A 27,814-nucleotide genomic window follows, 5' to 3' on the forward strand; every position below is an offset into this window, starting at 1 on the left:
GTCTTAATTTTTTTTTCTCCTATGTCCCCTCCGGGGCTCCGTATTACGGATGAAAGAAATTGCAAGAATAATAGTAATCTACATTAAAAAAAATCACATGTGCAGGGATTTTGTTTTTTCTTTCTTATTTGAGTGAGTAATTTCACTTTAAATATCACAATGCTTTACAATTATTTTGTATGATTTAAATACCCCACATCACTCATTTTACTTTGTTTGGTTAATCAGTAAGCGCCGGTTACATTGTGTGTGTGTAGTGTAATGTATCGTTGGTGTGGGGGGTGTTATTTTTGGGGGGCGGGCCTTGATGACGTCGCTCTTGCAGTGTCGCTGGTGTGAACGCAGACGGAGCAGCTGAGGATGGAGCAGAGGGACAAGAAAGCGGCTGCCTCACATCTCATCGTCTCACCTCACTCGTGCAATTAAGGAGCTTCTTTTAATATACACCGAGGCTTCTTCCTCACCTCCCTCCCTTCTTCTCCCTTTTTTTCTTTTTTGTTTTCTGTTAATTTCGCCGCTGACATCTGCTCACCGGTCCACTCCTCCATCTGTCAACACACCGCCGGCGTCGCCTATGTGTCAGTGGACGGAAAGAAAATCCCGGTAAAGACAGATAAACAGAATTTCCCGCGAGGTTTCACACCTTCTGCTGGAAGTGCCAGGTCGCTGGTATGGACGAAGACAATCACGGTGAGGCTGTTTTCCTTTCTCCCACACTGGTTTTCTCTCCCTCTCAGTCTGCGCGCAGGGGAGGGGGACACGGAGAGGACGGTATGGATGGATGTGTGCGAAGACGCAAGGATGCGCGAAGACATGAGGTTGTCTTGTTTAGACATTCCCAGTCTTCCACGGTCGGCCGCCGTGTACCCTGATAATGCATACCTGCTGATAAAAGAGCGTTTTTCAGATATAGGGCAGCCCTGTAATGATTTGCATGCCCTCATTCATCGCAGGTGAGATCCTGATCTTGGCAGAAATCAGGAAAGGAGGGTGGAAAAAAGCTACACAAAGCAAAATTTTCCCTGCATGCTCCTTTTCCATCTGTTTGATGTCTCTCTGCTTTGCTTTGAAGTATCTCTCACTATCTCTTGGCGCCATGTGAAGCCTGTAAACTGGTGGAAATTGATAAGATATCTGACAGGCACCCTTCCATATGGAGGATAGTGCATTTTCTTGTTAAATGTTCTTCTTTCATGAGCAGTTCTGTGTTTAAAAATTAGGTTTTTTTTTTAGGATAGTGACATCCATTGCACATTTGATTAAAGTCTATCTGAAGTTGTACTGCTAGATCTTGTAGAAAAATGAAATACTGTAATACTCATTATTGAATTAGATGCAAGATTTACATTTTTGATCTTGATGTAGGTGGAAATTAAGCATGAGGAGCTCACTAGTGATGTCCAGTGTGCGCTGACTGTCCAGAGACTGTCCTGACTTGGGTATTAAAGCTAGTATAATGCAGTCCTGATGGTGGGTTTTGGTTTTAAAGCTGAATGAATTCAACCAGTTCAGGCGAGTGCAACATAACCCAGATTACCACACATGGTGGCTGCAGCTCTGAGTTGGTGGCGAGCGACACACATACGGGATGCTTCCGAGCAGATAATCCTAACCGTCTTCTGGCCTGAAGTCCTTGAATACAATGTAGTGTAAACAAATGGATATAGTCTGATAACAGTTTGGCGGTTAAACTGCGAGATTAGTAGAGGCAGGAGAGGCGTTCCTCTGAACTTCCACTTTTTCTTTTTTACCCTCATCGGTGTCATGCTTGAATTACCTGAATATGAGGAAAGCTTCATGCTCTGCCCTGAATTTGAATGAAAGTGATATAGATGACACCGATATTTCCAAATGTTCCAGTCAGTATGCCCTTTAGCTGATGTCCGTGTTCAATTTGATTTGAATTCCACTCGGGTAGCTTTGCATGATTCACGCTTAAAAATCATCTCCATTCTCTGTCTGAAACAGGCATTCTTTAGCGCATCTCCATTTAGGCTAGCTTCCTTCTTATTGGCTGCCCCTCTCAAACAATCAGAGCTGTTTGCCTGAGATCAACGTGTTAAGAGTTGAAAAGAAACACATGAACTGAACATTTACAGCAGTCTGAAAGCTGAGCTCTTGCTTTACAAGGACTACTTATACATACTCTGACTCCATTATTTGAAACTGTTTAATATGAGCATCCATCAGTGTAGGAATATTTATATAATAGACAAATAAGGGACTTTATTTTGGAGGATTTGTGTGAATATTAATGTTTGTATATTTGCTGCCAAAATCAGGCGTATTGATTTCTCACTCCACGCTCTCACTCTAGGGCTAGTTATCAACAAGAAGATCTAATGTGCCACAAAGGTAACTGTGCTGATTCATGATCCAAAGGGCAAGAAATATTCATATTTTAGCTTTACCAGAGGGAAAAACAGCCAGCTGTGAAAAGATCTCTCTTTTCACGTGTGTTTTAGGAGAAGAGTTTTAAATGTGTTATTTCAGAGGCTTGCAGACATGAATATTATTTTACAGTCATCCTATTTGGACTCTAACCCATGAGGAGTTAGTGTGGTTGTTCCATTTTCCCTTAAAATCATGCGCACTACAAGCCAGCTCCTCATATGAGGTCAATCATAGCGATACCGATTTCCCCCTCCCGAAAAAAAATCATGTGACAAGAAGAGAGAGCTCAAGAGCACAGAGGCACGCCGTGTGTGATTAAATCTGAAATATAGGACACCAGCTTGTTGAGATTACATGCAGCAGTGTGCGTAGCGGATTTTTCAAATAACTTTCCATACATGTTAAACTAATTGAGAGCTCTGGAGCACTTACTCACACTCTGGCTGCCTCCCATCGCTTAAAATTGTTCACATGCGCACCTTGATACGCTGATGCTAAGCGAAAGGCATTTGGCGCCTGAATCTGTCTGCCAGTCACTTAACGGGCAGCTGCACAAAGGCAGTAATGTCAAAGACTCAGAGGTGTGTTCTGCTACATTTTTATGTCAGATCACTGAAAAAACTTTGTGATGTCAGTGCCGTGGTGATTTTGCAGACCATTAGCTCAATGCATGATGATCTGCCTTGTTGCAAACTGTGCTTTGTAGCTCTCTTATCTTGCATTCTAACATATGTGCACATTATGGGACCGTGTTCCCACGCCTGCGCGTCCAGCCTGCACGCAAACTGCACAACATATGTTCAAAGTTAAGGGCATCATTTGTTCTGCACCGTTGAGCCAATCTGAGAACAACAGAGGCCCAACAGATGACATCATATTTTATAGGATTAAGCAACAGTACACAAAGAGCTAATGCTCCCTCAACCCTCCTCCTCTGTAACTCTAAACAGTGTATGGGAACATGCAGCTGGGCCCAAAATGACAAGGCGATACTGAGGTTTCTGATATGAGAGGCCTTTTTTTTTTGGTAGATTACAGGTGTGCACCAAAATCGGTATAATCAATGCTTTCTGCTGACACTGATTATCAGGTGATCAGGCGATGATGTATACTGTTAGCCGGCTTTGCTTGTAATCATGAACCAATCAGGGAAAAAATTACCATCCGCCTCTGCAGCTCTCTTTAGCTAAATGACCCATTAAGAATATGCTTTGGGCGTGACTAACTGATCGCACCTGTTGACAGTCTGCAAATAAAATCAGCGTATGATGTGAAAAGACTTTACTTTTTTGCGTTTAAATCCAGTTGCTGCCCACGACTCGTTGAAAGGTTTTTACTATGCTTGGTGTTGTTCACTCTCTAGTCGCAACTTGCGGCCGTCTAGCTAAACAAAAGCCGCTAAAATGACTGCGTGCTGCGGTAAGCGACCACATAAACACTAAACCACTAAACACAGTGGAGCATTTAGTTATTTATTTCAGGAGCAGGTGGAGACCAAAACAGAGGGAAAAGGAGAGCAAACTTTGGATTTACCATTCATCTCTTAAACACATGCCGATTGTCACATTTAAGGAATCTTATACATTCAGTACAAAAATAAAAACAAACAGATGTAGGCTGTCCAATGACCTCACAGTTATTTCACATTGTTAAGCTTTCCTTCCATGCTGCGGCCTCCGTGGTGCTATCAGTATAACAGCTGGAGGACACATCATACATAAAAGAGTCCATAATGGGCACATTCATTTATGGAATCCCAAACATTTCCTTTGGCAGGTGTGAATGAGTTTTGTTTTGTGTTACTTCACAGTGGTGCCAGTGTGATTTGCTCCTCATTTCATGCTGCATTTCTGTTGGATGGTTAAGAGACTTAGATCGTAGCTCCAGTCCTGCAACCCTCCATTTTTTCCACTGTCAAGCATGTTACAGTGGCTAGATTTCAATCCATGTCAACAACCATGCAGTAAGCAACTCATTGCAAGGGGAAAAGTCATGCTTGTGTTTGCAACTTGTTGCTCTGCCTCAAAGTGTGTGATCTGCAGGGGCGGGGTTATTGAAATTCGCAGACAGAATCAAGAACTTGTAGAGCACCTACTACTGTGCAGTGTGTGGAGTTGTCCCATCCTGCAAGTAGAACCTATATTTCTTAACTACAGTTATCCCCACGCTGAACGAAACTATAAACGGTGCCACTGTGCATTGTTTGTGGTACTCAGCTGCAGCATGGGATTCATTAGTGCATGTTTACTGCACTCACTAATCAGAGTTGGCGCTTCTCTGCTCAGCTTGCATGCCACAGAGCAGACAGGGCCTGGCTTCAGATTGGATGAAATCAGCAACAGGCTTCAAAATGTTTTTATTACTCATGTGTCTATTTTTAGAATCATTGTATAGCTGAATGGAGAAGTGGAAAGAACACAGACGCAGGAGCTGGCTAGGAAGCAGTTCGCTGAATGACTGGATTGAGGCCATGGATTTTTACTCTTGGATTTTAAAAAACTATTTTTTTTAGTATTTCCTTTCCTTCGTAGGAGCTCTGTGATGCTTCAGTCAAGGATTATTGCGAGCTGAGCTTTTTGTGCAAACTTGGGAGTATTAAAATGATGAAGTGAATAGAAATTTCCAACACCTTTAAAGCCTGAATGAAGCTCTTTGTGGCAAAATCGGTGCAGACGCCCAAAATGTGCAAAACTGTTTGTTTTTGTTGAGCCCCGTCAGGCTTTTCTGTCCATGTTTCCTGTTTAACTGTCACGATAACCCGAGTGAGTCAATCAGCACTCTTCTCTCTATCTGACCGTGGGAAAAGTTAAATGGGAAAGGCCTTTCCTTCCATTCTCCTGCTGTCTTTGGACTGTGAGTGTGTTCTGAAATAACATCTCATATCTGAATGTAAAGACCTGTTAATGGTACACACCACAATGGCAGTTACTGTGTCTCCTAAAAGCACATCCAGGCTTTCTGATCAGTCTTCTCTTGCAGTGAAAAAGCTTTATTAAAAAAAAAAAAAAAATGCCTTTCTTCTTTGCGTTTCTGTGCAATCAACTCTCAATGGACATCAGACTGGATGCAATTATTTCATATCATATTCACCCCGGCAGGCGTGAAACTCAAGATAAGATGGCTTTTGAGTCTACACAGAGCTTAAGCTCTGAGGGAGATTAGTTGGTAAGAAGGGGAAGTTGGTGTGATTGGGGTATGGTCTTTGTTGTGGCTGTAGGGCGAGTGAGTGGGAGGACATCAAACGGATACTTGAGGCGAGCTGTGGCTGCTCTGTAAGTATCCATCACCCTGGGAGGCTGAAAGTAAATGGTGCTGGTGCTGAATGGGTGGATACATGTTTACTAGTGGCGACAGCATGAATAGTGTTGTTTTTGCTTTGTGAGTCTGTCTGTCTCTCTCTCTGTGGCATTATGGTTGAAAATGTGGTCTGGGAGACACCTACTCTAGACGGACCTACCCCAAAGATGGTTTAGAGTACTTTAACCTGGGTTTATGTGTCGGTCTGTGCAAAGATTTTGCCACAAGCTCTGCAAGATGCAGTCAATACTTAGCATGTCACATTAGACATAACATTGCTGTCTGATGATAGCTGTGGTCTGAACTGCTGTAAAAGCACAATATTACAGAGTGAATGATTTTATACTACTGCACTCAATCTATGTCTAACGCAGCATGCAGAATAGGGCAACAGGGCTACCAGCTTTAATACTTGTGCTGGTGTACCTGCATTGCTTTGCATGTTTGCTGCCAAAATACTCATTGGTGGTGGAGTTTCTCTCTTCAAGTTGGTGTGTTCTCTTCCAGTCGACTCAAAACAAGAGGAAAAGCCGAAGTAGCTGAAAACGCAATCAGTCATTGCAGTCGATGCAACGTGTAGATAAATCCCCAAAAGTTGATTCTGTTCATCTGGACGTAGCGTTTTCAGTGGGAGAAACATTTCATCACTCATCCAAGTGACTTCTTCAGACTCAGCTGACTGCAGGTTTCTTATAAACAGTACATTTGCATAATGACTGAAACCAGCACCACTGAAGAAACAATGGGCTGTGAGGTCAGTTTCTTGATCATTAACATGCAAATTCTCATGACCATTGATCAACAACCACTGATCAGAGCTCATTGATCAAAGATCCCTGATCAATGGCCATGAGTACCATTCACTGGGGAATGGCATGCAATCACAGCATGTACCCTTAGGCCCCCTCCACGATTCAAAGATGCTTTCCCTTTCCATGTAAATGGCCTCCTTGACTCCACGCTCAAACCCTGCTCCTCCCCATCCAGTGTGTGTACATCCTCATCCTTGAAAGAGTGTCCACTGGCCTGTAGGTGTAAATAGACTGAGGAGTCCTGGCCTGATGAGGTGGGTCTTCTGAGACTGAAGAAGTCACTTGGATTGGTAACGGAACGTTTCTCCCACTGAAAACGCTGCGTCCAGATGAACAGAATCAACTTTTGGGGATTTACTTACTTGGATGATTGAGCATGCGTGTAGGTACATTTCCATAAGTTAAGGCAGAGGGTTTGACAAGTGTTCATGATTACAGAGTCCTTGCAGTTAAACATAAATCATACTTAAGAGCAGACAGTGTTTTGTTTTGTTTTTTAACATGAAGAAATCTCCTCGACGACCCCGGTGAAAGCCTTAGTGTAGCTGCCATTGTGGCCCTAACCAGTGGTTGAAAACACCAAACATGATGTCACATCCACTGGTGCAAGCCACGCTTTGATTGTTTCAGCTGGTCATATGCCTGTTGTTTTGTTTTTTTTCTGGGGGGGGCTTTCTGTCTTTTGTAACATCACATGGGCGATACAGCCAGATCATGTTGGTTTCATCAGAGCAGAAGCTCAGAGGGAGATGTCACGACTGCTTGAAAAGATGAGACTTCCTGGAAAGATGGGCTCTTGAGGGGAAAGAGAAGACAAAAAAAAGAGGAGCACAGAGAGACCACAAAGAACAAACGGGACAAAATAGAAACAACAAGAACAAGAAGTTCCCAAAGTTGATGACTTGCAGTTGTGTTGTCAGGTGCTAAGTATAGTCCAACTAAGCCGAAACCATTTGTTTCAGCTTTGCATATTTTTCTGTGATAAAAAACAAAATAACTTCTGTTTTGGACTGAATGAAGATACAGCAACATCCAGTAATATATTTTGATGATAATTAGATTTCCCGTATCCAACATGTAGTTGAGCAATACTGTATATAATAAGTGTAAAATCTGCAGATTATTGTGTTACATAAAAAAACAAATGCCAGTCATCTGAATAGATGGGGATTTTGAAAAGCACTCATTCGCTTTCTTACCAAGTGTTATGTGAGAAGACTAATATTAATGCTGCTGAAGCCAGAAGAGGGTGAGTTTAAATTAGCTTAACATTTATCCAAATATAATTAAAAAATAAAGAAAAATCCATAGAGCATAGAGCTCCATATAATTCACCCTTCCAAACGCCATACAGCACCCGAGTAGTCTGAAATGACTGTCTGCAGTGGTTTAGGCAAATGCGTCTATTTTGTGTCTTCACAAGCAATTGCCAAAAAAAAAAGTGCTAAAATGAACTCTTAAAATCTCGCTGGTTGACCCAGTAGGCAGGCTGTGTTATTTAAAGGCTTAGGGGGAGATTTGGAAAGAACATAAATTCATTTTGACTGCCAAGATTATGGGTTTTGTGGTGCAACATTAGAAGATTAAACATACAGTTGCATTACACCACATGTAAGTAGACAAACACACAAAGACAGTGCTGGCGCGTGATGCGCAAGGATTGAGTCGGGGCTCGTAACAAACTGCATTATTTAAGTGTTGGGAGAGATGACTACATATGGACCTGATTAGAAGAGAGACTGTGGAGGCTTTGCAACATGTTCCCATCTCCATGGTAGTAGGTGTGTGTTTTCGTGTGTGTGTGTGTGTGTGTGTGTGTGTGAGAGAGAGAGAAACAAGACATTGCAACTGTTTGTCAGTGAGGCAATGTTTCTGCTGTTGTAAATAGGGGGATGCTTTGCCTGGAATTATTGCTCCGAGCTTTGAAAGGAGGAATCTCTTTAAGTGCGAGACGGAGAGCAGATGGGAGACAAAAGGCTCGGCAAATTAAATGAGCGTGTTTCACTGTGGGGACCAACACAGAGAGACAGCAGCAGAGATCTGGGCCTACAGTGTCTGAGTAATTTCAGCTGAAGGGGAACGCTGCGTCCAGTTTAGGAGAATGAAGAAAACTGGGTCCAGCCGATCATACAGGCCTGAAAGGAGGGAGGGAGTAGTGGGGGTGGCTGTGAGACTTGCATGTTTTTCTTGGCTTCTGGCTGGATAGAAATGGAGGACGCCAAACCCTTTCTCACCTCAGCACAAATACGTGGGTTACTTTTCAACCACTACTACATATCTTAGGTCAGTCTCACTGTCGGCACTTATGTCAGGCCATATATTAAAGGAACATTTCATCCCAAGAATGAACTGCATGTGTTTTTCCTCTGTTATGTACTACAACTGAACAGTAGGCTTATTATTAACTACTTGGCTGACATGTATTGTTATAGTGCTTACTAAAAATACAGCACAGCTGAGGGGAAAGGTCATAAATGTTTACTTTGTGCATAAGAATTCTCTAAAACCAGCAAACAATCCATTCTTGGTTTTTCTTTCAGAGGGGATGAATTACAAAAAAACCCTGAAGAAAATCTTTTTTACCACAGGGCTGATCACTCGATTGTGAGTGGATTAAAAACTGTCTATTATTATGATACATTAGCAGTTAGTACATTATCTGAATGATCTGTGAGTGTTAGTTTTCTTGCAGACTCCAAAGCTGTGTTCTCTAATCACCCATTAACAGCATGGCTGTCACGTAATGGGAAGATGCAATTGCGATATGATATCGCGGAGGTTTATATCGTGGTTTTGTATCAGTTACAAAATTGTTACGCCCCTAATCTTTGAACATCTTGATACAAACCCTAGCCTTTGCATGAGTCTGTCTGCACAGCGATATCACTGCTGCTTCAGTTCAATTTTATTTATATGCTGCCAAATCGCAACAGCAGTTGCCTTAAGATGCTTTGTACAAAAGTGGTTGCACTTTTATACAAAGAAAAACATTGTGCATTAAAATACCCACTGTAAGGTTTGTTTACTGAGCTTTTTATGTATGTGTTTAAGAGAAGGCAAACATTTCTACAGTTTGTTCATTTATTCTACGATCAAGATGCATAAATGACTGCACAGGCCAGAGGGAAAATATAGAAATGTCATTTTTCTTGGGGTGAAATGTCCCTTTAAATACATACTGCTGGTTAGGTTTTCAGGGTAGAGGTTCATAGAGGTGTACCTCTATGATTTGCACTTCTGCCATTGAACCTATTATTGGCTGATATTAGCTATTTCCTGATATATCAGTATCTGCATTTATAACATCCAACAGATGAAAAGTTCAAAAAGTAAAAACGAGACCGGAGAAACACCCTTCAACCATGTCGAGCTCGATGTTGCACAGCTTGTCCAAAAGAGGGCGCTCTGCAAAGTCGACAAATACAACCACCAGCTGATCCGAGCAGCGTCGGTGGAGAGCATAAATGAGGAAGGGTATCTGTTAATGTTTTGTATGTCTGAAAATCAGCCAATATGTAGGAATATCAGATTTTTAAATAACCTGCGTAATGTCAGTATTGGCATCGATATCTGTATCGACTTTTAAAATCCTATATTAGTGAGGCTCAACATCAGACTCTCCTAAATCCATGGAAATGAATCATTCCCTCTTTGGAGAAAACTTTTGAAGTTTAATAAAATATCCGGGCACTTTCTCCTTTCATTTCCTGCACCGTTTTCTCGATCAAGTATATATTTTCACGTCTGTGTTCAACTAGACTTGGATAAGAACTGAAATTTTGTTTTTGTTTTAAATGGAAAGTATTTGATCTGCCAGGTGGCCATCTGGATATTTGGATATTTTGAGGTGATCTGTGTATAATAACTATAGTGAACTTGGGAGTCAATACCAAGAGAGAGCAATTACCTTGACGTTGTGGGTGGCTTCTAAAGTGTTGTTCTGGTCTCATTGTGAACATGATCAGGGTGGTCCACCAGACTCGGTGTTTTTGCAGGCAGCGACACAACCATCACAGGAACATCCCAGATCTCAGAGCGGGCTGAAGGCCAGCGCAGAGCTCCTGTTTAACAGAAGTCTTTGCCCATCATCCAGCTCCGGTTCTCTGCCGCTGCCTGCGTGTAGTCTGCATCACTCGAGATATCAGAAGTTTGCTCTTGTTCAGTGATGCGTGCAAAATAATAGGCACCAAATTTGGATTTCAAAATTGCTCCCTGGCTAGATATCTATCACAATATTGGAGGCGAGCATGCACATATCAGATAAAGCGTTGTATTCTGCTGCTTGTCTGTCAGCTGACACCCACAGGAAGCAAAGGAAATGATCAGCCACATACATGTCGCTTTTCAAAATGTGTTGTCATATCAGTGTTGTCCATCTTTGCCTGCTGAAACTGGAACCGCATCCAAATGAGGTTTGACCATGTAGGGCTCGAATTTTACACGTATAAAAGCGACGATGCTGGTGGAGACGAAGGATTTTGTTGGTACTGTTCTGTGTAGCGCTTATTCTGTTTTGTGTAACATTTGATAACAGTTGTGCTGGTTGTTAAGTTTGGTAAGAATTTACAGGCTGTTCAGCCATTTATCAAACATAATCCTCAAAGTGTCAACACCAATTTCTACAGTCATCGGTGCACACCAACTTCTTCTACTCCAAGGCTAGCGCTGATACGCCTATCGCTCAGAGAAGAATACTGCAGCAAGTACCTGTACCCACGGCGCAGATGCAAATGTTGATTGGATTGGATTTTAATGCATCAATAGAAATATTATTTTTCATTCGCTGTGAGCACAGCATATATGCTAAGATCCTTTTTATCATGCAGCAAAGACAGTGACTGTGCAGGGTCAGACGGGTACAACTTTCCACATCAAACTTTGGCACTATCATGAGTACTGGGTACTTGTAGTGTACTGGGTGTAGCCATACTTCTCAGTGAGAACTTGACTTTATGAGCTCGGAAAAACATTAATCTGTCTATAACCTGGAGCATCCAGGACTGGAGAGTTCCAGTGTGTGAAACTGATGCTGTTTGAACTGCACTCATCCTCTCAGCTCCAACAAAAATGCCTTCTCTGGCCAATCAAATCATCCGATCATAGTTACTTTAGCCACTGGCATAAGGCTGTGGAAGCATCACATCGAATATTGACATAGTGCTGATGCCGAACAGATGTGCAATATAACCAGGACATCATGTGCAGACCACCTCCTATGCAACCACACACTCAAACAAATGCACTCACAGCAGGAGGTCCCCAGCCCCCAAACTGCAGATTAACAGAGCAATCAGTGTAAAGGCTCTTCAGCCGCTCGAGCCCCAGATTTTGATGGTGACCCCCAGAGGTAGTTAAAACTGGAGGCCATGTTAGCCACCCAGGAACGTCTCTTCATTGTGTACCACTTTGCTTCAATACGGCATACGTTTGTGACCTTTGACCTTCTGTATCAAACCCTTGTTCACCTCACAGCATCACTTGTACCGACGTGGTTCTGCAGATAGCTACACCTGGTGATCTGCTGCAGCGCAAACTATCACGTTACTTTATCCAGCATCACTGAGCCAGGCAGCGGCTAGCAGCTGGGAACATCTGTGTATATGCTGCCATATATCACACTGTATGAGTGTACAGGGCTTGTAAAGAGTGTGTGTAGGATTAGTGCCAGCTGGCTTTGGTGTGCATGTAATCATATGTATTTTCATCTACATATCCGATGGTATGTATGATCTGGGCTATAATATAATATAAAGCATGCCTTTGTCCACTGTTTGAGGGATTGAGGACAGCAGAGCACGGATTAGGGTCTGGATCCAAAGGAAGTTTCCTTCCTGGTCTTTCCTCCTTCCTCTCATGTGACACATAGAGCTTCAGAGCCAACTGGGATAAAAAGGATGCCTTTTTTTCTCAAAGCTCATCCACTTTAAAATACATTATAGCGTTTAAAGTCAGTTTAAAGGCAGTGAATCTAGACAAATCCCCTCTCAGTCACACGAGTCAGTGACAACTGGGACCACAGCCAGTTTCAAGTGAGCTCCATGTGCTGCAAGTACCTCGCTGCTTTTCCTGCACGAATGGTCTGAACACAGGATTCAGAGACTCATTTCTCAAAGCCTGGGAATTCTTTTCCCCTTTCTTCTGTCGACTCCCAAAAAATAACTTGAATATAATAAATATATATATATATATATATATATACACACACACACACACATCGATGGTTTGCAGACGATTTCCTGCATGGTTTTAGTGGGTGTTTGGGGGACTTTTGTTGCTTTTGGGTGTGAAGAGCAGCAGGGGATTTACGCTTAAAAGTAGATTTTGGGGAGATTTAGTTTTTTAAGGCAGGAAATTGCTAGAACCCTTTAGTTTTGCCGCACACATGTTGGAGTGTTAACCTTTGGAATCACTCACTCGATGCCGTGTATTTCTAATGTCGCCTATTGGGGATTTCTTCTAGAGGTCACGAAGTTAAAGTGTGTCTAGCTTTTTTTTGTTTTCTTAGACACAAATTGAAGCCAGCGTGCCATTAACTTTTGTATGATTTGACCCTCTCAAGATCTGCTGTTTACTTAGAGGCAGTGACTCACACCGTAATTGATTTTAGTAGATTATCATTCAAGTATGGCTGCGTTTGGCTTGGTGGCGACCAGTTTGCTAAAGACACTAAAGTCATTTCCTGAGTAAGTCATAGAAGGTCACGGGGCGGGTGTGTTAATAATCTAATTGGTGGACCACCTCTGAAGAAAGGTCATACACTGCTAAGCAAGAGCGTCCAGTAGACCAGAAGCACTAATAGCAGGGACTTTATGGCTTTCTCTGTTATCATGTGGTTTGAAAAGCTTGTAGATCCAGCAAGACTAGCCTCGATTGAAGGATCGTGATAACGCTATGCCACTAATGGTGCTTGGCTTTCATTAAAGGGAGCATCCTCTTCTCATTCAATTTGTAACGAATCAAGATTGTAATCATGCACGTTGTTGTTGCAGCCGTGGGATATCTCTATTAGCTAATGCACAGCCATAGGCTAATGGAAAACATGGAGCTGTGTGCCTCCTGCATAAAATCGTCCTCTGGGACAATTATTCAAAAGGCATAAAATAAGCCCAATGATTGGGAAAACCTTTTTATTTTTTTTTATTTTTTTGCTTTATAGATTATTTCCTGTTTTAATAATTAGTCATCTGGTACAAACCGTGTCAGATGCCGGAATACGATTTGATTGTTTAGCCTGAGAAAGCTGGTGCCAGGAAATGTTTTATCCACCTGTTTAGCTGTTAGCATTCACCATGATTACCATTTAGTTTTCTAAGAAAAACACATTCGACTGATGCTTTAGCCTATGTCTTAACATATTTGATATATATTGGCATTAACACTTACAATACAATATCCAGTATTTGCTAATAATACTTCGTTTTTAAAAAAACTTAATGATAGAAAGTGTTTAGGTTTCCATCACATCCCACAGTCCTCTTTTGGATTGAGATCTGGTGACTGTGGAGGCCATTTGAGTACCGTGAACTCATCGTCATGTTCAAGAAACCAGTTTAAGATGATTTGACCTTTGTGACAGGGCGCATGGTGGCCCACTGTGGCCATAAAGGAATGGACACCATCAACAGCGTTGACGATGTGGCATTTAAACAATACTCATTTTGGTTCGAGGAGGCAGTAAATGATCCCCCACACCATCACACCACCGCCAGCAAGCCTAAACTTCTTCAGATCAGATTCCAGTTTTCTGTTGTTCAATTTTGTGAATTGAAGCTTCATTTTTCCCATTTTTAGCTGACAGGAGGGCCACCCAGGTTGTATTCTGTTGATGTCTGTTTTTTCTGGTTTTGGCACTGGTATCACCCCCAATAAACGTGGAAAATTTTTATACCATATTCATATCTGTCCATTAAATACAAAGCTATAGTTTAGCATAAGATAACGCTTAGAAACAACTCGACTGTGCTGATATAGGCATAGATTGAGATTTCATAAAGCGGAGGACACAGGGAGCACATCCTTCCAACTAATTAGATGCCTCCAACCCTTCTTGAACTTTTAACCAGTAAAATTCACAAACAGACTTTGATGTATGCAGGCGAAATCTTTCAAAAACACTTAAATAAAACATTAAAAAGTCATGTGAAAGAGCCTTGAAACTGGGAAACTTGGGAGTTTCCCAAGTAATTGTCTTCAAAGCCACATTCATTCATGGTCACAATAGAATTGCAAGTAGTGTAAGTGATGTCAGGTAGCCGAAGGTGAGCAACGCTAATTAATTAACAACTTTATTTTCGTTGTGCTTTCATGTTCCCATCTGCTGTCTATTAAAATCATGGCCCTGGGGAGAAAATCCCCCACCCCATCTTTACCTGACCCTCATCACGCTGCTTCAGAATTACATAACCGGGTTAGAAAGTACCTTTTGTGTCACTGCTAAATGCGAATACCATCGACAACAATACTTGGCCGCCCTGAATGCAATTCTTCTGCAAGCTGTCAAATTAAAGGGGGCTTGAGTACTTCCTCTTGAGCCCAGTGACCCTGTTTTATTTTTAATTGGCGCAGAATCCCGACTGTGAGGGGGAAATAACAAGTGGTGGGTTTTTCTTGGTTTTTTGGGGGGGTGGGTTGTTTTTTTCCCTTTAGCAACATGTGAAGCTGCACATGATTTTTAGATGTGCCACTTTCCTGTTGAGAGATTTACGCTTTCTGCTTTTTGGTTGGCTTAATGAAGCAGGATTTCACAGACTCACTGTGCTCGGGAAGATGTAGAAAATTGAGAAGTAAAGCGTGCGCTGGATGGAAGAGGGATAAAGTTAGAGGGAAAAACAAGAGTGAAGCACTGGAAAAGAAAGCAAATCATCTTTTTCTCTTGCATGTTTTGGGTTTTTTTTCTTACTCAGAGTGGTAAAACACACACAGCTGGAGGGGGTTGGGGTCATGGGCTGTGTTAAATTACCAAATTCACATGAAAGAAACATAATCTGGATTGGTTTTATTAATAGAATTTTCCCCCCGAGCCAAATGGAGAAGGAAGGAGGGAAGGGGCTAAACACTTTCAAGTGGAATAATTAAGACCCTTTGCCTTCTCTTTTTGTCTTTATAAATTAACATGCAGGCTCTTGATATCTGCTGTTCCAGCTGTCCAAGGTCCCACTTTACTGTGTTAGGAGAATAAGCCTTAAAACTGCTTTTACATCTTTGCAGTGAACTGCTAGATTTGATTTAGCAGTCCTGTTTTGCTCCTTTTAGTTGACTTGTTTTCTCTTAAGGTAATGTCTTCTGTGTTTTCTCCATCGTGCTTTTCAGTCCCTGAGGATCTGTCCGTGGAGGAGAGGGATGAGCTGTCGAACATCAGGCGGAGGAAGAGAGAGCTGCTCGATGACATAGAGGTGTGTGCTTGAATATATACAGTATATTAACTGGATAGACTTAGCTTCATCTCATTAGCTAAGTTGATTAACTACAACCGTTGTATATTGATTGAAAATCATTTTATTGCCAAATTAAGGACAGTGCTGAATGTATTTGTTGTAATTGCTTAACTGTATTCCCAATCGTTTTCCGTTGTCTATACGCTGCTGCGGCACTGTGGGCATTTGCATGCTGTATGTAATGCAAATGGGCCTATCTTTGCACACGCAGTTTCCTCATAAGAAAAAAGTTAGTTTTCCACTGCGTACACTTCTTTCTTAGTCCCGTCTCATCCCTTTGCTTTGTCCTGCTTAAGCATAAAGAAAACCAACTGGGGTTTGTATTTTGTCTGTGTTTCTCACAGAGGTTGAAGTTTGAGATAGCAGAGGTGATGACGGAGATCGAGCAACTGACATGCGTCGGAGAAAGGTAAGTCAAAAAAGTGGAGATGCTTTGTTAAACAGAGATATTGCTATAGTCTTTTTTTACCTTATTATCTTGTTTCATGTGGACAGGCATGTCTAAGTGTGGAAACAGGTTAATTGTTTTTAGTGTGGATTTAATGGCAGCAGTGTGTCTCAAAGTTACTCCCTATTTGTTGTGAGGCTTTCATCGAGCCCTTCTCACTATGGCAGCGATCTATGGGGATAAATACCAAACCTTTTTCTGGGTTACATTTTTAAAAAAAGAACAAATCTTGTATAGAGTTGACAGAAACACCCTTAAAATAACACAAACATATACAATATTGATTTTAGAGTGTTCCATGACAGGTGATGGTCTACAGCAATAAATAGCAGCAACATTTGATTAGATTTTGCCTCATAAAAGCTATCTCTGTGACTGTGGCTCATTGCCTCTGTCTGAGTTGCGTTTAGGATTTGCATGCAAGTTTTGATGACAGACCAGCATTATGTGACATAACTACACCTGGCTGTATGAATTATCATACCTATTGTATATTAGAATGGGGATTAAAAAGCTTTTATTGTCATGAAATGTATGATGAAACAAGCGTACAGCCATTTACACAGTAGACATAAGAAAAGTACTTCACATTAAAACTAATAAATAAATAAGATGTGTTTAAAATATGGTGAGGAAGTCAATGTGCTAACAACAAGCGGTCATCCTATGGAGTAACATGAACATGCAAATATTTAAGAACTGCACAATGATTTAAGCAATAATAGACAATATTCTAATATCATTGCACTTAGCTGTGATATTGTAAAGGAAGGAAATTATCGCAGAATGAGGAAGAGGAGGAGGTGGTGGTGGCTAGGTGATTATGGCACTTATGAAGATGCTCTTTCCGAGTCTGTGTGCCCTGTAGCACCTGCAGAGGGGCAACGGTGTTGAACAGGTGAGAGCCAGGGTGTGAGGGGGTCCTTTAAAAGCTGGAGGTGAGTAAGCCCTGCAGGGAGGGCGGAGAGCAGCCTTCTGAGCTGTGTCGAAGCTGTCTCCTCTGTGCGTCGGTGCAGCTCCTGGACCATACCGTGATACAGAGTGTCAGCACGCTCTCTGTGGAGGAGTGTTAAAAGGTCACCAGCAGCTTTTGGTTGTTGTTCCTGAGCACTCTCAAGATGTGACGCTGCCCCTTTACTATGTTTTTAAAAAAGGAATGTTAGCAGCACAGAAGTCACTGCGCTGTTTCCACATGAAGTGAGTGAAAAGTCCACGTTAGGAGGCAGCTCATTTATTGTCTGGGGCCAGCTTTGCCATCACTCAGTGTTTGGTTTAGGAAACAAAGCCACTGCCTCAGGGTGGATCAAGGAGACCATGTGTAGCCCTACACGTGTAAGAAAACTTACCAGAGTGTTGATACAGTGAGTTTATTGTCATGCTAGATGGTGAAAATCATTCATGTTTGGAGTTCTTTTTAGTAAATAAATAAAGTCTCTATATTTATTTTTGTGTTCCAGTAAAACTTCCCAGAGAAACAAACAGATCGCTATGGGCAGGAAGAAATTCAACATGGATCCTAAAAAGGTACTCCGCTGTGTTATTTCTGCGGTTTACAGTTTTGTCAAAGCTCTGAAGCTCTTAGCAAAACCCACCACAGCCTTTAAAGTGTCAGTAGCCTTGAAGCGAGTGTGCCGGACTGAAACGCAATCTCTTCACAGCGGTGAAATCTTGTCATGATCTATCATCCCACCATGATTTGAGATGAACAGTCATCCTGCTTTCTCCTCCTCCTCTTCCTCTCCAGGGAATACAGTTCCTGCTGGAGAACGACCTTCTCCAGCACACTCCAGAAGACATCGCTCAGTTCCTCTACAAAGGCGAGGGCCTCAACAAGACCGTCATCGGGGACTACTTAGGCGAGCGGTAAGACAAAGCGTCTATCAGGCCTAGAGAGAAAGTCCTCCTTACAGGAGATTTACACCCCCTCTGTGATTAAAGAAGGAAATTATGGACTGGATTTACTGATTAAAGAGGGGGAACATGATTGACCCCTTTCTAACATAAATCTTTGAGGCAGCGTAGGCGTGTTGGTCTATAAGTCCGCCCAGTGGGACTTATAGCTGGTAATAAAACCATCATCCAGCTTTTTATATCTCAGGTCAGACTGCAGGATAATAAAGAAAGAGACAAGTTGTGACAATGCTGTAACGCAGTAGCTGAAAGACTAGTGAGATGGATGGTGCTATTTTAACCGTATAGAAACACAGGAAGTCCACACCAAGACATGGAAGCTGCTAGAAAACGAACAACAAAGATTCAAAACTGTCCACTAATGAACCCTGTTATTTATTACTGAGCCAGAGATGGGGGGGGGTTTACCTCCATTTTTTTATATACAGTCTGTAGAAAAAAGGCATTAAAGAGTTTTATTCTGTCATTGATATAAAATCTAAAATGCAAATATCGCAAGAAAAATCTGAATCTCAAACATTTCTATGCTCAGCAATGCTCAGCTGCCTGCAACCAAGACCTAACAACAAGCATATGCCCCCAAGGAGCCAATATAAAATACAGGAAATCACATAGCACCGAGCGCAGACTCTGTCAGGTGATGGTGTATCTGCAGGTGGTGAATAAATCCTCAGCTATTTTGACTGGCTGCATTCCTCTGATGCTGTCCCAGCTGGATTTGGTGCTTTGTTTAAACTGCCATTTGAACAAGCTTAATTAAAAGTAGGCTCTTTTATTGCCAGTGTTCAAGCTTATAAATGGATTCTTTTTATTTTCTGTGAGCGCAGAATGTTTAATTGGCGACAGAGCATTTTAAAATAGCTTCAAATAGACTATCTGCTCCACCGCCTGACCCTTTGCCCTTTAGTCCATGCAGGAAATTGCATCAACAACGCGCTGCATTGGCTTACACGAGTAAAGGTGCTGCTTGTGCATCAGCAGACAGATGTAGTCTGACAATAGTGAATCAATGAAACACACGCTGAAAGACAGGGGGGCTGGGGGGGGGGCTCTGAAGACTCCTTCTATTACTAACAGGCTTTATTCATGGAGGATCATCAAAGAGCCTATCTACCCACTGGAAATCACACTAAGCACAGGATGGGGGTTTGCACTCAGTAATTATCACTAATTAAGCTTATGCAAGGACCAGGAACCTATCATTACATGCTGAGCAGAGGGGGGGAGGAAGAGAAGGAAAATAGAGACAGAGATGGTGGAAAAGGAAAACAACTAGGAGACGAATTAGTACTATTATTATTATTGCACACTGAGGCACGAATAAATGTAACCTTGCATGTAACTCTCACGGGACAGGAGTCCATTTATTTGGCTGTAGATGACAGCCGAGCGTGCACTGTAATCACAAACGAGACCGAAAACTACAAATAAGCAAGAAGAAGTCATTCTGAGAGTAATTCAAAGAGTGTTTGTTGTAGGTTTCTTATAAGCCAGCGCTTTCAACCCTTCTACAATTTCTTTCCACAAAAAACAAAAAGCTAAGTCTTTAAAATTCCTGGTTTGGTTTCAACAATATACACAATACAGAGACTACACAGGGGTCAGGTTCATGGAGCCCGGTGTACAACAAATATGATCAGAGAAGCCGTGACCGCAGTCTGAGAGCAGCTGCCGACTTTTTCCTCTGAAAACCCTCCAATGGCCAAACAAAACTCTGACAAAGAGGAGCCTGTATGGGTTTGGTCCTTTTTAGCTGTTTTTCATCAGTCAAACGCACCGTTTACCCCCGTCCTCCCCTCTGCGGTGGAGAGAAACGCACTATTATCCAGCTGTTTCAATTGCTTCCAGACCCTCACAGCGTCTGATATGAGCTGGGGCACAAATATGAAGGGAATGCAACAAAAAAAGGAGTTTGGATTGTGAAACGCCTTCATGGATTAATATGATTTCCCCAACCTGTCTAGGTTTACATAGTTTTCAGGGTTTTTATCGCCATTAAACGTTTTGTATTTTCAAAGAAAATGATTAGCTGTTGAATGATACTGTAAACCTGACTTTTACCTTCTTTGTTTTTTGGGGGTTTTATTGCTTTCTCCAGGGACGACTTCAACATCAAGGTGCTTCAGGCTTTTGTGGAGCTGCACGAATTTGCAGACCTAAACCTCGTCCAAGCACTACGGTCAGGGGAGCGATTAACTCAAATATCGAGCAGGAGGGGGGATAATAATTTCAACAGTTAACTGCATTGTGCGAACCCTACGCCTCATTATTGCAGGCAGTTCCTGTGGAGTTTCCGCCTGCCCGGCGAGGCGCAGAAGATCGACCGTATGATGGAGGCCTTTGCTTCGCGGTACTGTCAGTGCAACCCTGGAGTTTTCCAGTCGACAGGTCAGAGGCACAACATGTTGCTGTGGTGTAAACCAGTGATTCCCATGTATTCAAGACTTTTCAAATCAAATCTTTCAGATTAATAAACTGTTCTTTTGGCATCATTTTTTTTTTTTTTTTTACCCCAGTGGTAAATGAAAGGAAAATGTGAAATCCAACACACAGAAATCATCTAATCTAATGTGCCTGCAGATATACTGCCTGAGTGATGGCCTGTTTTTATTAATGCATTTCAACCATTAAGCCATAAGAGTTGCTGTAACTAAAGCTCAACAAGGATTAACCAGATTAAAGCAAGTTACATTGGAGCTTATGAGTATACAACCAATGCATTATTCAGGGAGGCTCAACCTGTCTTGAGTGATACATAGTGTTGTGGTAAACAAAGCCAGCAGCTACATCTGTCAATAAATAATGTAAAAGATTTCACAGGAACCTTTTGTGTGCTATACCATGGCTATACCATGTGGTCCCATTTTAGCATTTGAGCCAATCCAAATGCTGAAAAGTAAAAGTGCTTGGTGATTAAGCTACATGCTTAAAAGCCTCTTTTTTGATACATGAAGTTTTTGTATCATTTACATACTGGACATTCCTGTGGTAGACATTTCCCCAGCCTGTAACAGAATCTGATGACAGGCAGGCGGGCATTTTTATTATGTGTGTGTGTGTGTGTGTGACAGTCGGTACGTGTGTGGGTGCACCGGCTCCTGTTCATTGCCGTAAACTGCGTATCAAGACTGGGAAAAACACAACACGACCTCAGGTTTTTAAAAATTCCCACGAGCAAGCGAAACCTGGGTTTCGTCCAGCTCGACAACATGGCATTCGCCTCGCTTCAGCACCTTTTTCCCTGTGGTGAGTTTGGTACAGAGGTCCTCGTTTGCAAAGTAGCAGGCAGACAATAGACGGCGCGGGACAGCCAGAGCCAAAGTGTGTCAGTGAGAGGAGACAGACAGACGGGAATGAATGATTCATTTACAGGCAGCCACTGGCCTGTGTGAGTCTGCGAGACCGTAAACGCTTCGTTCCTCTGCAGACACACACGCGCCTCTCTCCCTCTTGTGCACACACTTTTTAATAAATTGTAATATTCTTTTTTTATGTAACCAAAATTGATTAAAATCATTAACAGTGATAATTGTATATTAACAGCAGGGATAAATGTGCTCACTGTGCCTGGACATGGGCTTTTTCTAATCCATCGCATCGCGCCCTTTCCATTTCTCTGTCTCAGACACCTGCTATGTGCTGTCGTTCGCCATCATCATGCTGAACACCAGCCTGCATAACCCTAACGTCAGAGACAAGCCCCCCGTGGAGCGCTTTATCTCCATGAACAGGGGGATCAATGAAGGGGGAGATCTGCCAGAGGAGCTTCTCAGGGTGAGGATTTGTCTGTACCAAGTGTGTGGCGCGATGATTTAAATGTGCGGTTGCCCTGCTGCACGCACTCCATACAAATGAGACATTTAATTTACTAGCTTCCCCTGAACCACCACTCTCTCTCTATGCAGAATCTTTACGACAGCATCAAAAACGAGCCCTTCAAAATCCCAGAGGACGACGGGAACGATCTGACGCACACCTTCTTCAACCCCGACAGGGAAGGCTGGCTCTTAAAGCTCGGTATGTATGGGGCGCCTCGGAGGTGCAAAATGAACCTTCACCATGGTGGTTCATGTTGGTCATGTTGGTTGCAATTGTGTGCTGTATTTTTGTTAATAGATTAACATAAATTTGTGACAGACATCACATAGTGAGGTGCCACAAAAAACTACAAAAATGGTGCCTATGACCAACGAATGACGTTTGCCTGTTACCGCTGTCGCATGCGAGCATGCAAGAATAAATGTTAAGCACCTAGGGTAGACTGACTCGATTAAATATTTCACCAGATTCACTCCAGAATAATTAAAACCTTGGAGAAGCAAAATAATAGCAAATGTAGAGGGCTGGGGTTGATCGTGCTGAAGGTGGAAGCATGGCTGAGAGGATCGATGAGAGGTGGGTAAGCAAGGAGTGGAGAGTCGAGCAGGGAGAGCTGCTGTGGCTGATGGTGCGAGACAGATTTGCGGGCAGCATGAGCTTCAAACACAGGGGAGGTTGTCAGGCAAGTGAGATCACAAGGAAACAAAGAGCTAGGCAAAACTAAGTTGGCCTTGGCAAAAGGTTTCAAAGGAAATTTGTGGTGCACCTGCAGCATGTCTGTTTTTGTCTTTATCCATCAGCTTGTGACCTCTCCTCTTTGTTGTGTCTACTATTCTCTTCTCCTTTTATAGTAATCTCTGCATTTTCTCTCTTCATCTTCCTGCCATGGTGTTTTTTATCTCTTTTTTTCCTCCCATGTTTTGGTTCCTCCCTCCCTCTCTCTGACCTCTGTTTCACTCTTCGTTCTGCTATTCCATTTTGCTCTGTGATTTTTACTCAGTTTTTCTAAGATTTTTTGCCTTTTTCCATACCAAAAAAAGCTGTATAAGCTGGCCCAATATCAGCTGTAGCATTAGCTTCAAAACCTGCACACAACCATTAGAATCCTTTCTGCAACTTCACTGAAAGGAAACATAAAATTATATAACAGCCATGAAAATATCAGCAAGTCACCCAAAAGGTTAGGCCAAATTACTCGTCAATAGAACGTCAATTCTTTGTAGATGCCAGGAATCATCGTGATTCATACCGATTAGCTGAACGGGTCATCTCATGCTCTCTACCACTTCCCTGCACGTCACACATCTCCTGCTCCTCCTGCCAGAACACGCAGTCGTGCTCGGGCTTTAGTGAATGTGGCTGCTTGTGTCTGCACTGTGGGAATGTATACCTACGGTTGCGTGGCTGGTCATGCAGCGAAACATCAGAGAGCCTTTCCCTTTCTTCATTGTCCTCCATTTGTTCCTGCCCTGCAGGCTTTATTACCTCCCGCTCATTCAGGGATTTCTCTGTCCTCTAGCAAATGAGCTGCACTCACTAGACTGTTTTAAATCTTTTGAATTCTTACAGCAGTATATTGGACTCTAATCTAATCACAGCTACATCGACCTCAAATGTTTAAGGAGTTTTAAGGAGCAACGAAGCTCCTTAAAACTCTTGATTTATGTTGTGCTGGTAGTCCCAGGCACAAATAAGGTGAATTAAACAGGGAGGTGTAAATTTAACTGATTGACTTGCCTGAGAGCAGCACAGAGGGTGGTGGTTAGAACTGTTACCTCACAGCTAGAAGGTCTAGGCCATCTGGCCGAGGCCTTTCTGTGTGGAGTTTGTATGTTCTCCCTGTGTGTGTGTGTGTGTGTGTGTGTGTGTGTGTGTGTATGTCTTTGGACATGCAAGTGGGTTAGGTTAATACTAAATTTCCTATTGTTGTCAATGTGTGCAAACAGTTGTCTGTCTCTCTGTGTTAGCTCTGCGACAGGCTGGCGATCTGACCAGGTTGTACCTGCCTCGTGCCCTATGGCAGCTGGGATTGGCTCCAGCCCATCCATTCATCCACCAACTCAAACTCTTATAGTTTAATCATAGCAACAAAATTTCATAAAAACTACATTTATTTGAGCTTTCTGTAAACAAAACAAACTGATGATGGCTCTATATATTAAGTGTACATGTGGTTCCCTGGACTGCAGCAGAGTAAAACTTCTATTTCGTTAACTAGTCCAATAAATCATACTGGGTGTTAGGATGATAATCTGAGTCACATAAGCATTACGTTATTGATTACATCAGTGACAGCTGCTTTGTGCACGTTTCATCCAGTCAGCAAACAAGTTATTATGAAGATTATATGTTGACATAAGTCCCATTAAGTTTTTATTTTTTATTTTTTGATTACATAGATAAATTGTTTATCATGTTGTTGATGGGGTAATTATCAGGAAATCCAATAATCCCAATAATCCATTTTTTTATTCAATGACAGAGCTAGATGGACAGATTGTGGGGAATTCCTTATATTTTGCATTAATGCATTAAAATGTCGCCCTATGACAGCTGGGATAGGCTCCAGCGCTCCCCCGCGACCCTGAAAAGGACAAGCGGGAGCAGATGGATGGATGGATGGATGCATGCATTAAAATGTTTCCAAGAGTGTCACTGCAACAATCACAGGCCATTATTTATTTTTTTCTGTTGCTTTCTATTTAAAAAGTGTCAGGCTTTTCTCAAATCGGGTCAGGGCGCTGCTTCTCTTAGCTGTCGCATGTATGCGTTTGTATGTGTCTGTGATTCCTCCTGGAGGAGAAACACCTTCATTCCCCTTCAGACCATTGCCCTTGCAGGCATCGGTCTCAAGGGATTGAGGGATAAGGGTCTGATTCGGTCTTATAATGCTGGGAAATGTTGATTAGAACCAGATGTGGAACGTGGAACAAAGCAGGTTAGCTTCCACATACACAAACAGATTCACCTCTTCAGTTTACCCTCATACACTGTTTGTTTCTCCCTCGCAGGCGGCCGAGTGAAGACGTGGAAGAGGAGGTGGTTTATTCTGACTGACAACTGCCTCTATTACTTTGAATACACAACAGTAAGTAGGCAATTTGGTGTGTGCACGTGTGTGTGTGTCAGGACAGAATTTGACCATTTCATGGTGCACAATGGTGAAGGTGTGCTTTGCCAGTTCTTAAAACTTAAAACCTCTAGTGACCGTGAAAACGTGTGCACAAGTGGCAAATTTATGCAATTTACATGTAAAAACGACATATGTTCACACACCGACCTTGATCACACAGTTTCTATATTTAAATCCACAGAAAATGAAACAGTACTTTTTATTTGAAATATTATAATTAGTCATCATGTAGATGTTACGAGCCTTGGTACCTTAGGTAGTTTATCGGTTAAGTTTAATCAATATTAAACCAGTTGTCCAGGTGGAGTTTGGGAACAAACATGCAGACATACATATAATCAATCATCATGATGCTGGTGTTAAAATAATCTATGCTAAGATAATCAGCTAATTGCACTGCAGACATGACTTGGTTTTCAATATCGGGTTATATTATATTTAGAGTAAATATAATCTCTAAAATGTCAGACTGTTCCTTTAAGAATGCATCTGTAATAAATTTTCACATTATTTTAAAATATTTAACCCAGGACTGTTTAGTACAGTTTTGTGAATAGATATAGTAGAGACGGATTAAACAAAGGGGCATCAGATTAGTCTATCACACACACATGCGCGCACACATATTGGCACTGGTCTGTGCCTTCCAGCTTTGCTATTTAACAGATGCAGCCCCCTTGACCTAAATGAACCTCACTCCAGCAATTAACATGAGACATCATAGGAAACATCTGCAAAGTCTGCAACACACATCTGGCCCTGCTAAGCTATAAGCCAAGTGTCTCCCTCAAGCCCACGACCATGAATCCCTCAGCACATACAAACGCCTTCTTTGGTGGGGGGCATACGCAGAGCCAGCTGCGAGCAGCTCTCCCAGGGCATTTCCTCCCCCCACGCTTTGCCACCTTATTAGAAGGAAGATGACAAGCAGGACATGGGGCTGTTCCTCAAGAGCTCTCCCAACACACACACACACACACACACACATACACATCTGGCCCCGCAGACACAATGGGGGGATGGAGAGAGTCGGGTTACATCTCCTTTGGGTGACCAGGATGAATAAAAACCTTCAAAGTGCTTTAATCGAACCTTGATTTTTACTTAGATGCATTCAGACTTAACATAAAGGTAAAAATGGCACCTAAATAGCAAATGTGTTGCATCAAAAACTCTGGGAAATTTTTGTGACACACATATTTTTGAGGTCTTGTTATTTGAAACTGCCTTTAGTAAAACTCCACGCTAGAAAACAAAAAGTACTAAATGTCTTCAATATTACCAGTGATGATAAAAGTGTGAAGGTTGTTTGCAATGACATTTTTACAAATTCTTGTTTTTTTTTTAGAATGAATCATGTTCTGTTCCACCAACAAACAAGACATCCAGCATAGCCTGTATATGAAAGATGGATAATTAAAAAAAAATAAAAATCACATTTTGGTTTTTGTCATTTTTGGGAGGATCTGGCTCAGAAACACTCGTCCAGAAGCATCTTGCCCTGCTTTATCATCTATTTTACCATAATGGTTCCATAATTTATAGAATAACATCATATTATATCAATCATACCTGAAACATGCAACTGAGACCATAAACTCACCGGAACGGTGTTTATTGAATTCATAAATCAGGTTAGCAAATAGTTAGTTTCTGTCCAGACTACTTTTTAAAAATTGGAGGCTACATCCATCTTTTATATACAGTCTGTGACTGGGTCATGGCAGCCATGCTAGCTGCTACAGCATAAGGCTAAAGGTGTCACAGGTGATGTGACAATGATCCAGGCGGATCTTTTGTCACTGTGACTTCATTTGCGCATAGATATGATTATTGTCTTCATTTTATGTGGTGGTAAAATGATGTGCATGCAAATGAATAAGTGATACTGAGGACTGTTTTTCTGTCTCTTCAGGATAAAGAGCCTCGTGGGATTATACCTCTGGAAAATCTTAGTATCAGAGAAGTGGATGAGCCGAGAAAACCTGTAAGAAACACCTCCTGTCCCTGCGAATAAATCCTCCTCTCATTTAACTTTAAATACCTTTGCACTGCCAAAAAAAAGCAAAACACACAAACAATGTGTTCTCGGATTCTTTCATCATGTAAATCAACAGTTTCATGATTTTTCTTTAGAACTGCTTTGAGCTCTACAACCCCAACCATAAAGGTCAGGTAATCAAGGCCTGCAAAACGGAGGCGGATGGACGCGTCGTCGAGGGAAACCACGTAGTGTACAGGATATCTGCCCCCACCCCGGAGGAGAAAGAAGAGTGGATCAAATCCATCAAGTAAGAGACGCTGCGTTAGTGTGGATCCATTTACACTGAGAGGGCACTTAGCCAACGCCTGCCTGCTCCCATGTGGGACTTTCTCATGTCTGACCTTGACTGTGAGAAGCCCACACACACACGCGCGCACACACATACACGGAGCTGCGAGCTTAATCATAACTATGCTTGAGGCTTGAGTACACACACACACACATGCAGGCTGGTGACTAACTGTGACTCATTTTCTCACACTTCCATGCAGATAACACTCGGAGGTGATGTCTGCTCTGCTG

The 27,814-nt window shown here is 42.1% G+C and overlaps 1 protein-coding gene across 1 annotated transcript in view; it reads left to right on the plus strand.

The window, feature by feature from the left end:
- Window positions 1-311: 311 nt before the first annotated feature.
- Window positions 312-27,814, plus strand: part of LOC146381901 (cytohesin-3-like) — a 30,355-nt gene continuing 2,852 nt past the window's right edge. Inside the window, exons 1-12 of the mRNA XM_084938088.1 lie at window positions 312-690; window positions 15,813-15,895; window positions 16,282-16,346; window positions 17,843-17,909; window positions 18,130-18,248; window positions 20,395-20,475; window positions 20,572-20,684; window positions 21,922-22,070; window positions 22,202-22,313; window positions 25,127-25,203; window positions 27,164-27,235; window positions 27,385-27,539. Of these exons, the coding sequence (XP_084794214.1) occupies window positions 672-690; window positions 15,813-15,895; window positions 16,282-16,346; window positions 17,843-17,909; window positions 18,130-18,248; window positions 20,395-20,475; window positions 20,572-20,684; window positions 21,922-22,070; window positions 22,202-22,313; window positions 25,127-25,203; window positions 27,164-27,235; window positions 27,385-27,539 (1,112 nt within the window). The 5' untranslated portion in view covers window positions 312-671. The remainder of the gene's footprint in view (window positions 691-15,812; window positions 15,896-16,281; window positions 16,347-17,842; window positions 17,910-18,129; window positions 18,249-20,394; window positions 20,476-20,571; window positions 20,685-21,921; window positions 22,071-22,201; window positions 22,314-25,126; window positions 25,204-27,163; window positions 27,236-27,384; window positions 27,540-27,814) is intronic.

This window comes from Perissodus microlepis, chromosome 8, assembly GCF_051167445.1.
Source record: "Perissodus microlepis isolate ML-2025 ecotype Zambia chromosome 8, ASM5116744v1, whole genome shotgun sequence".
NCBI lineage: Eukaryota > Metazoa > Chordata > Actinopteri > Cichliformes > Cichlidae > Perissodus > Perissodus microlepis.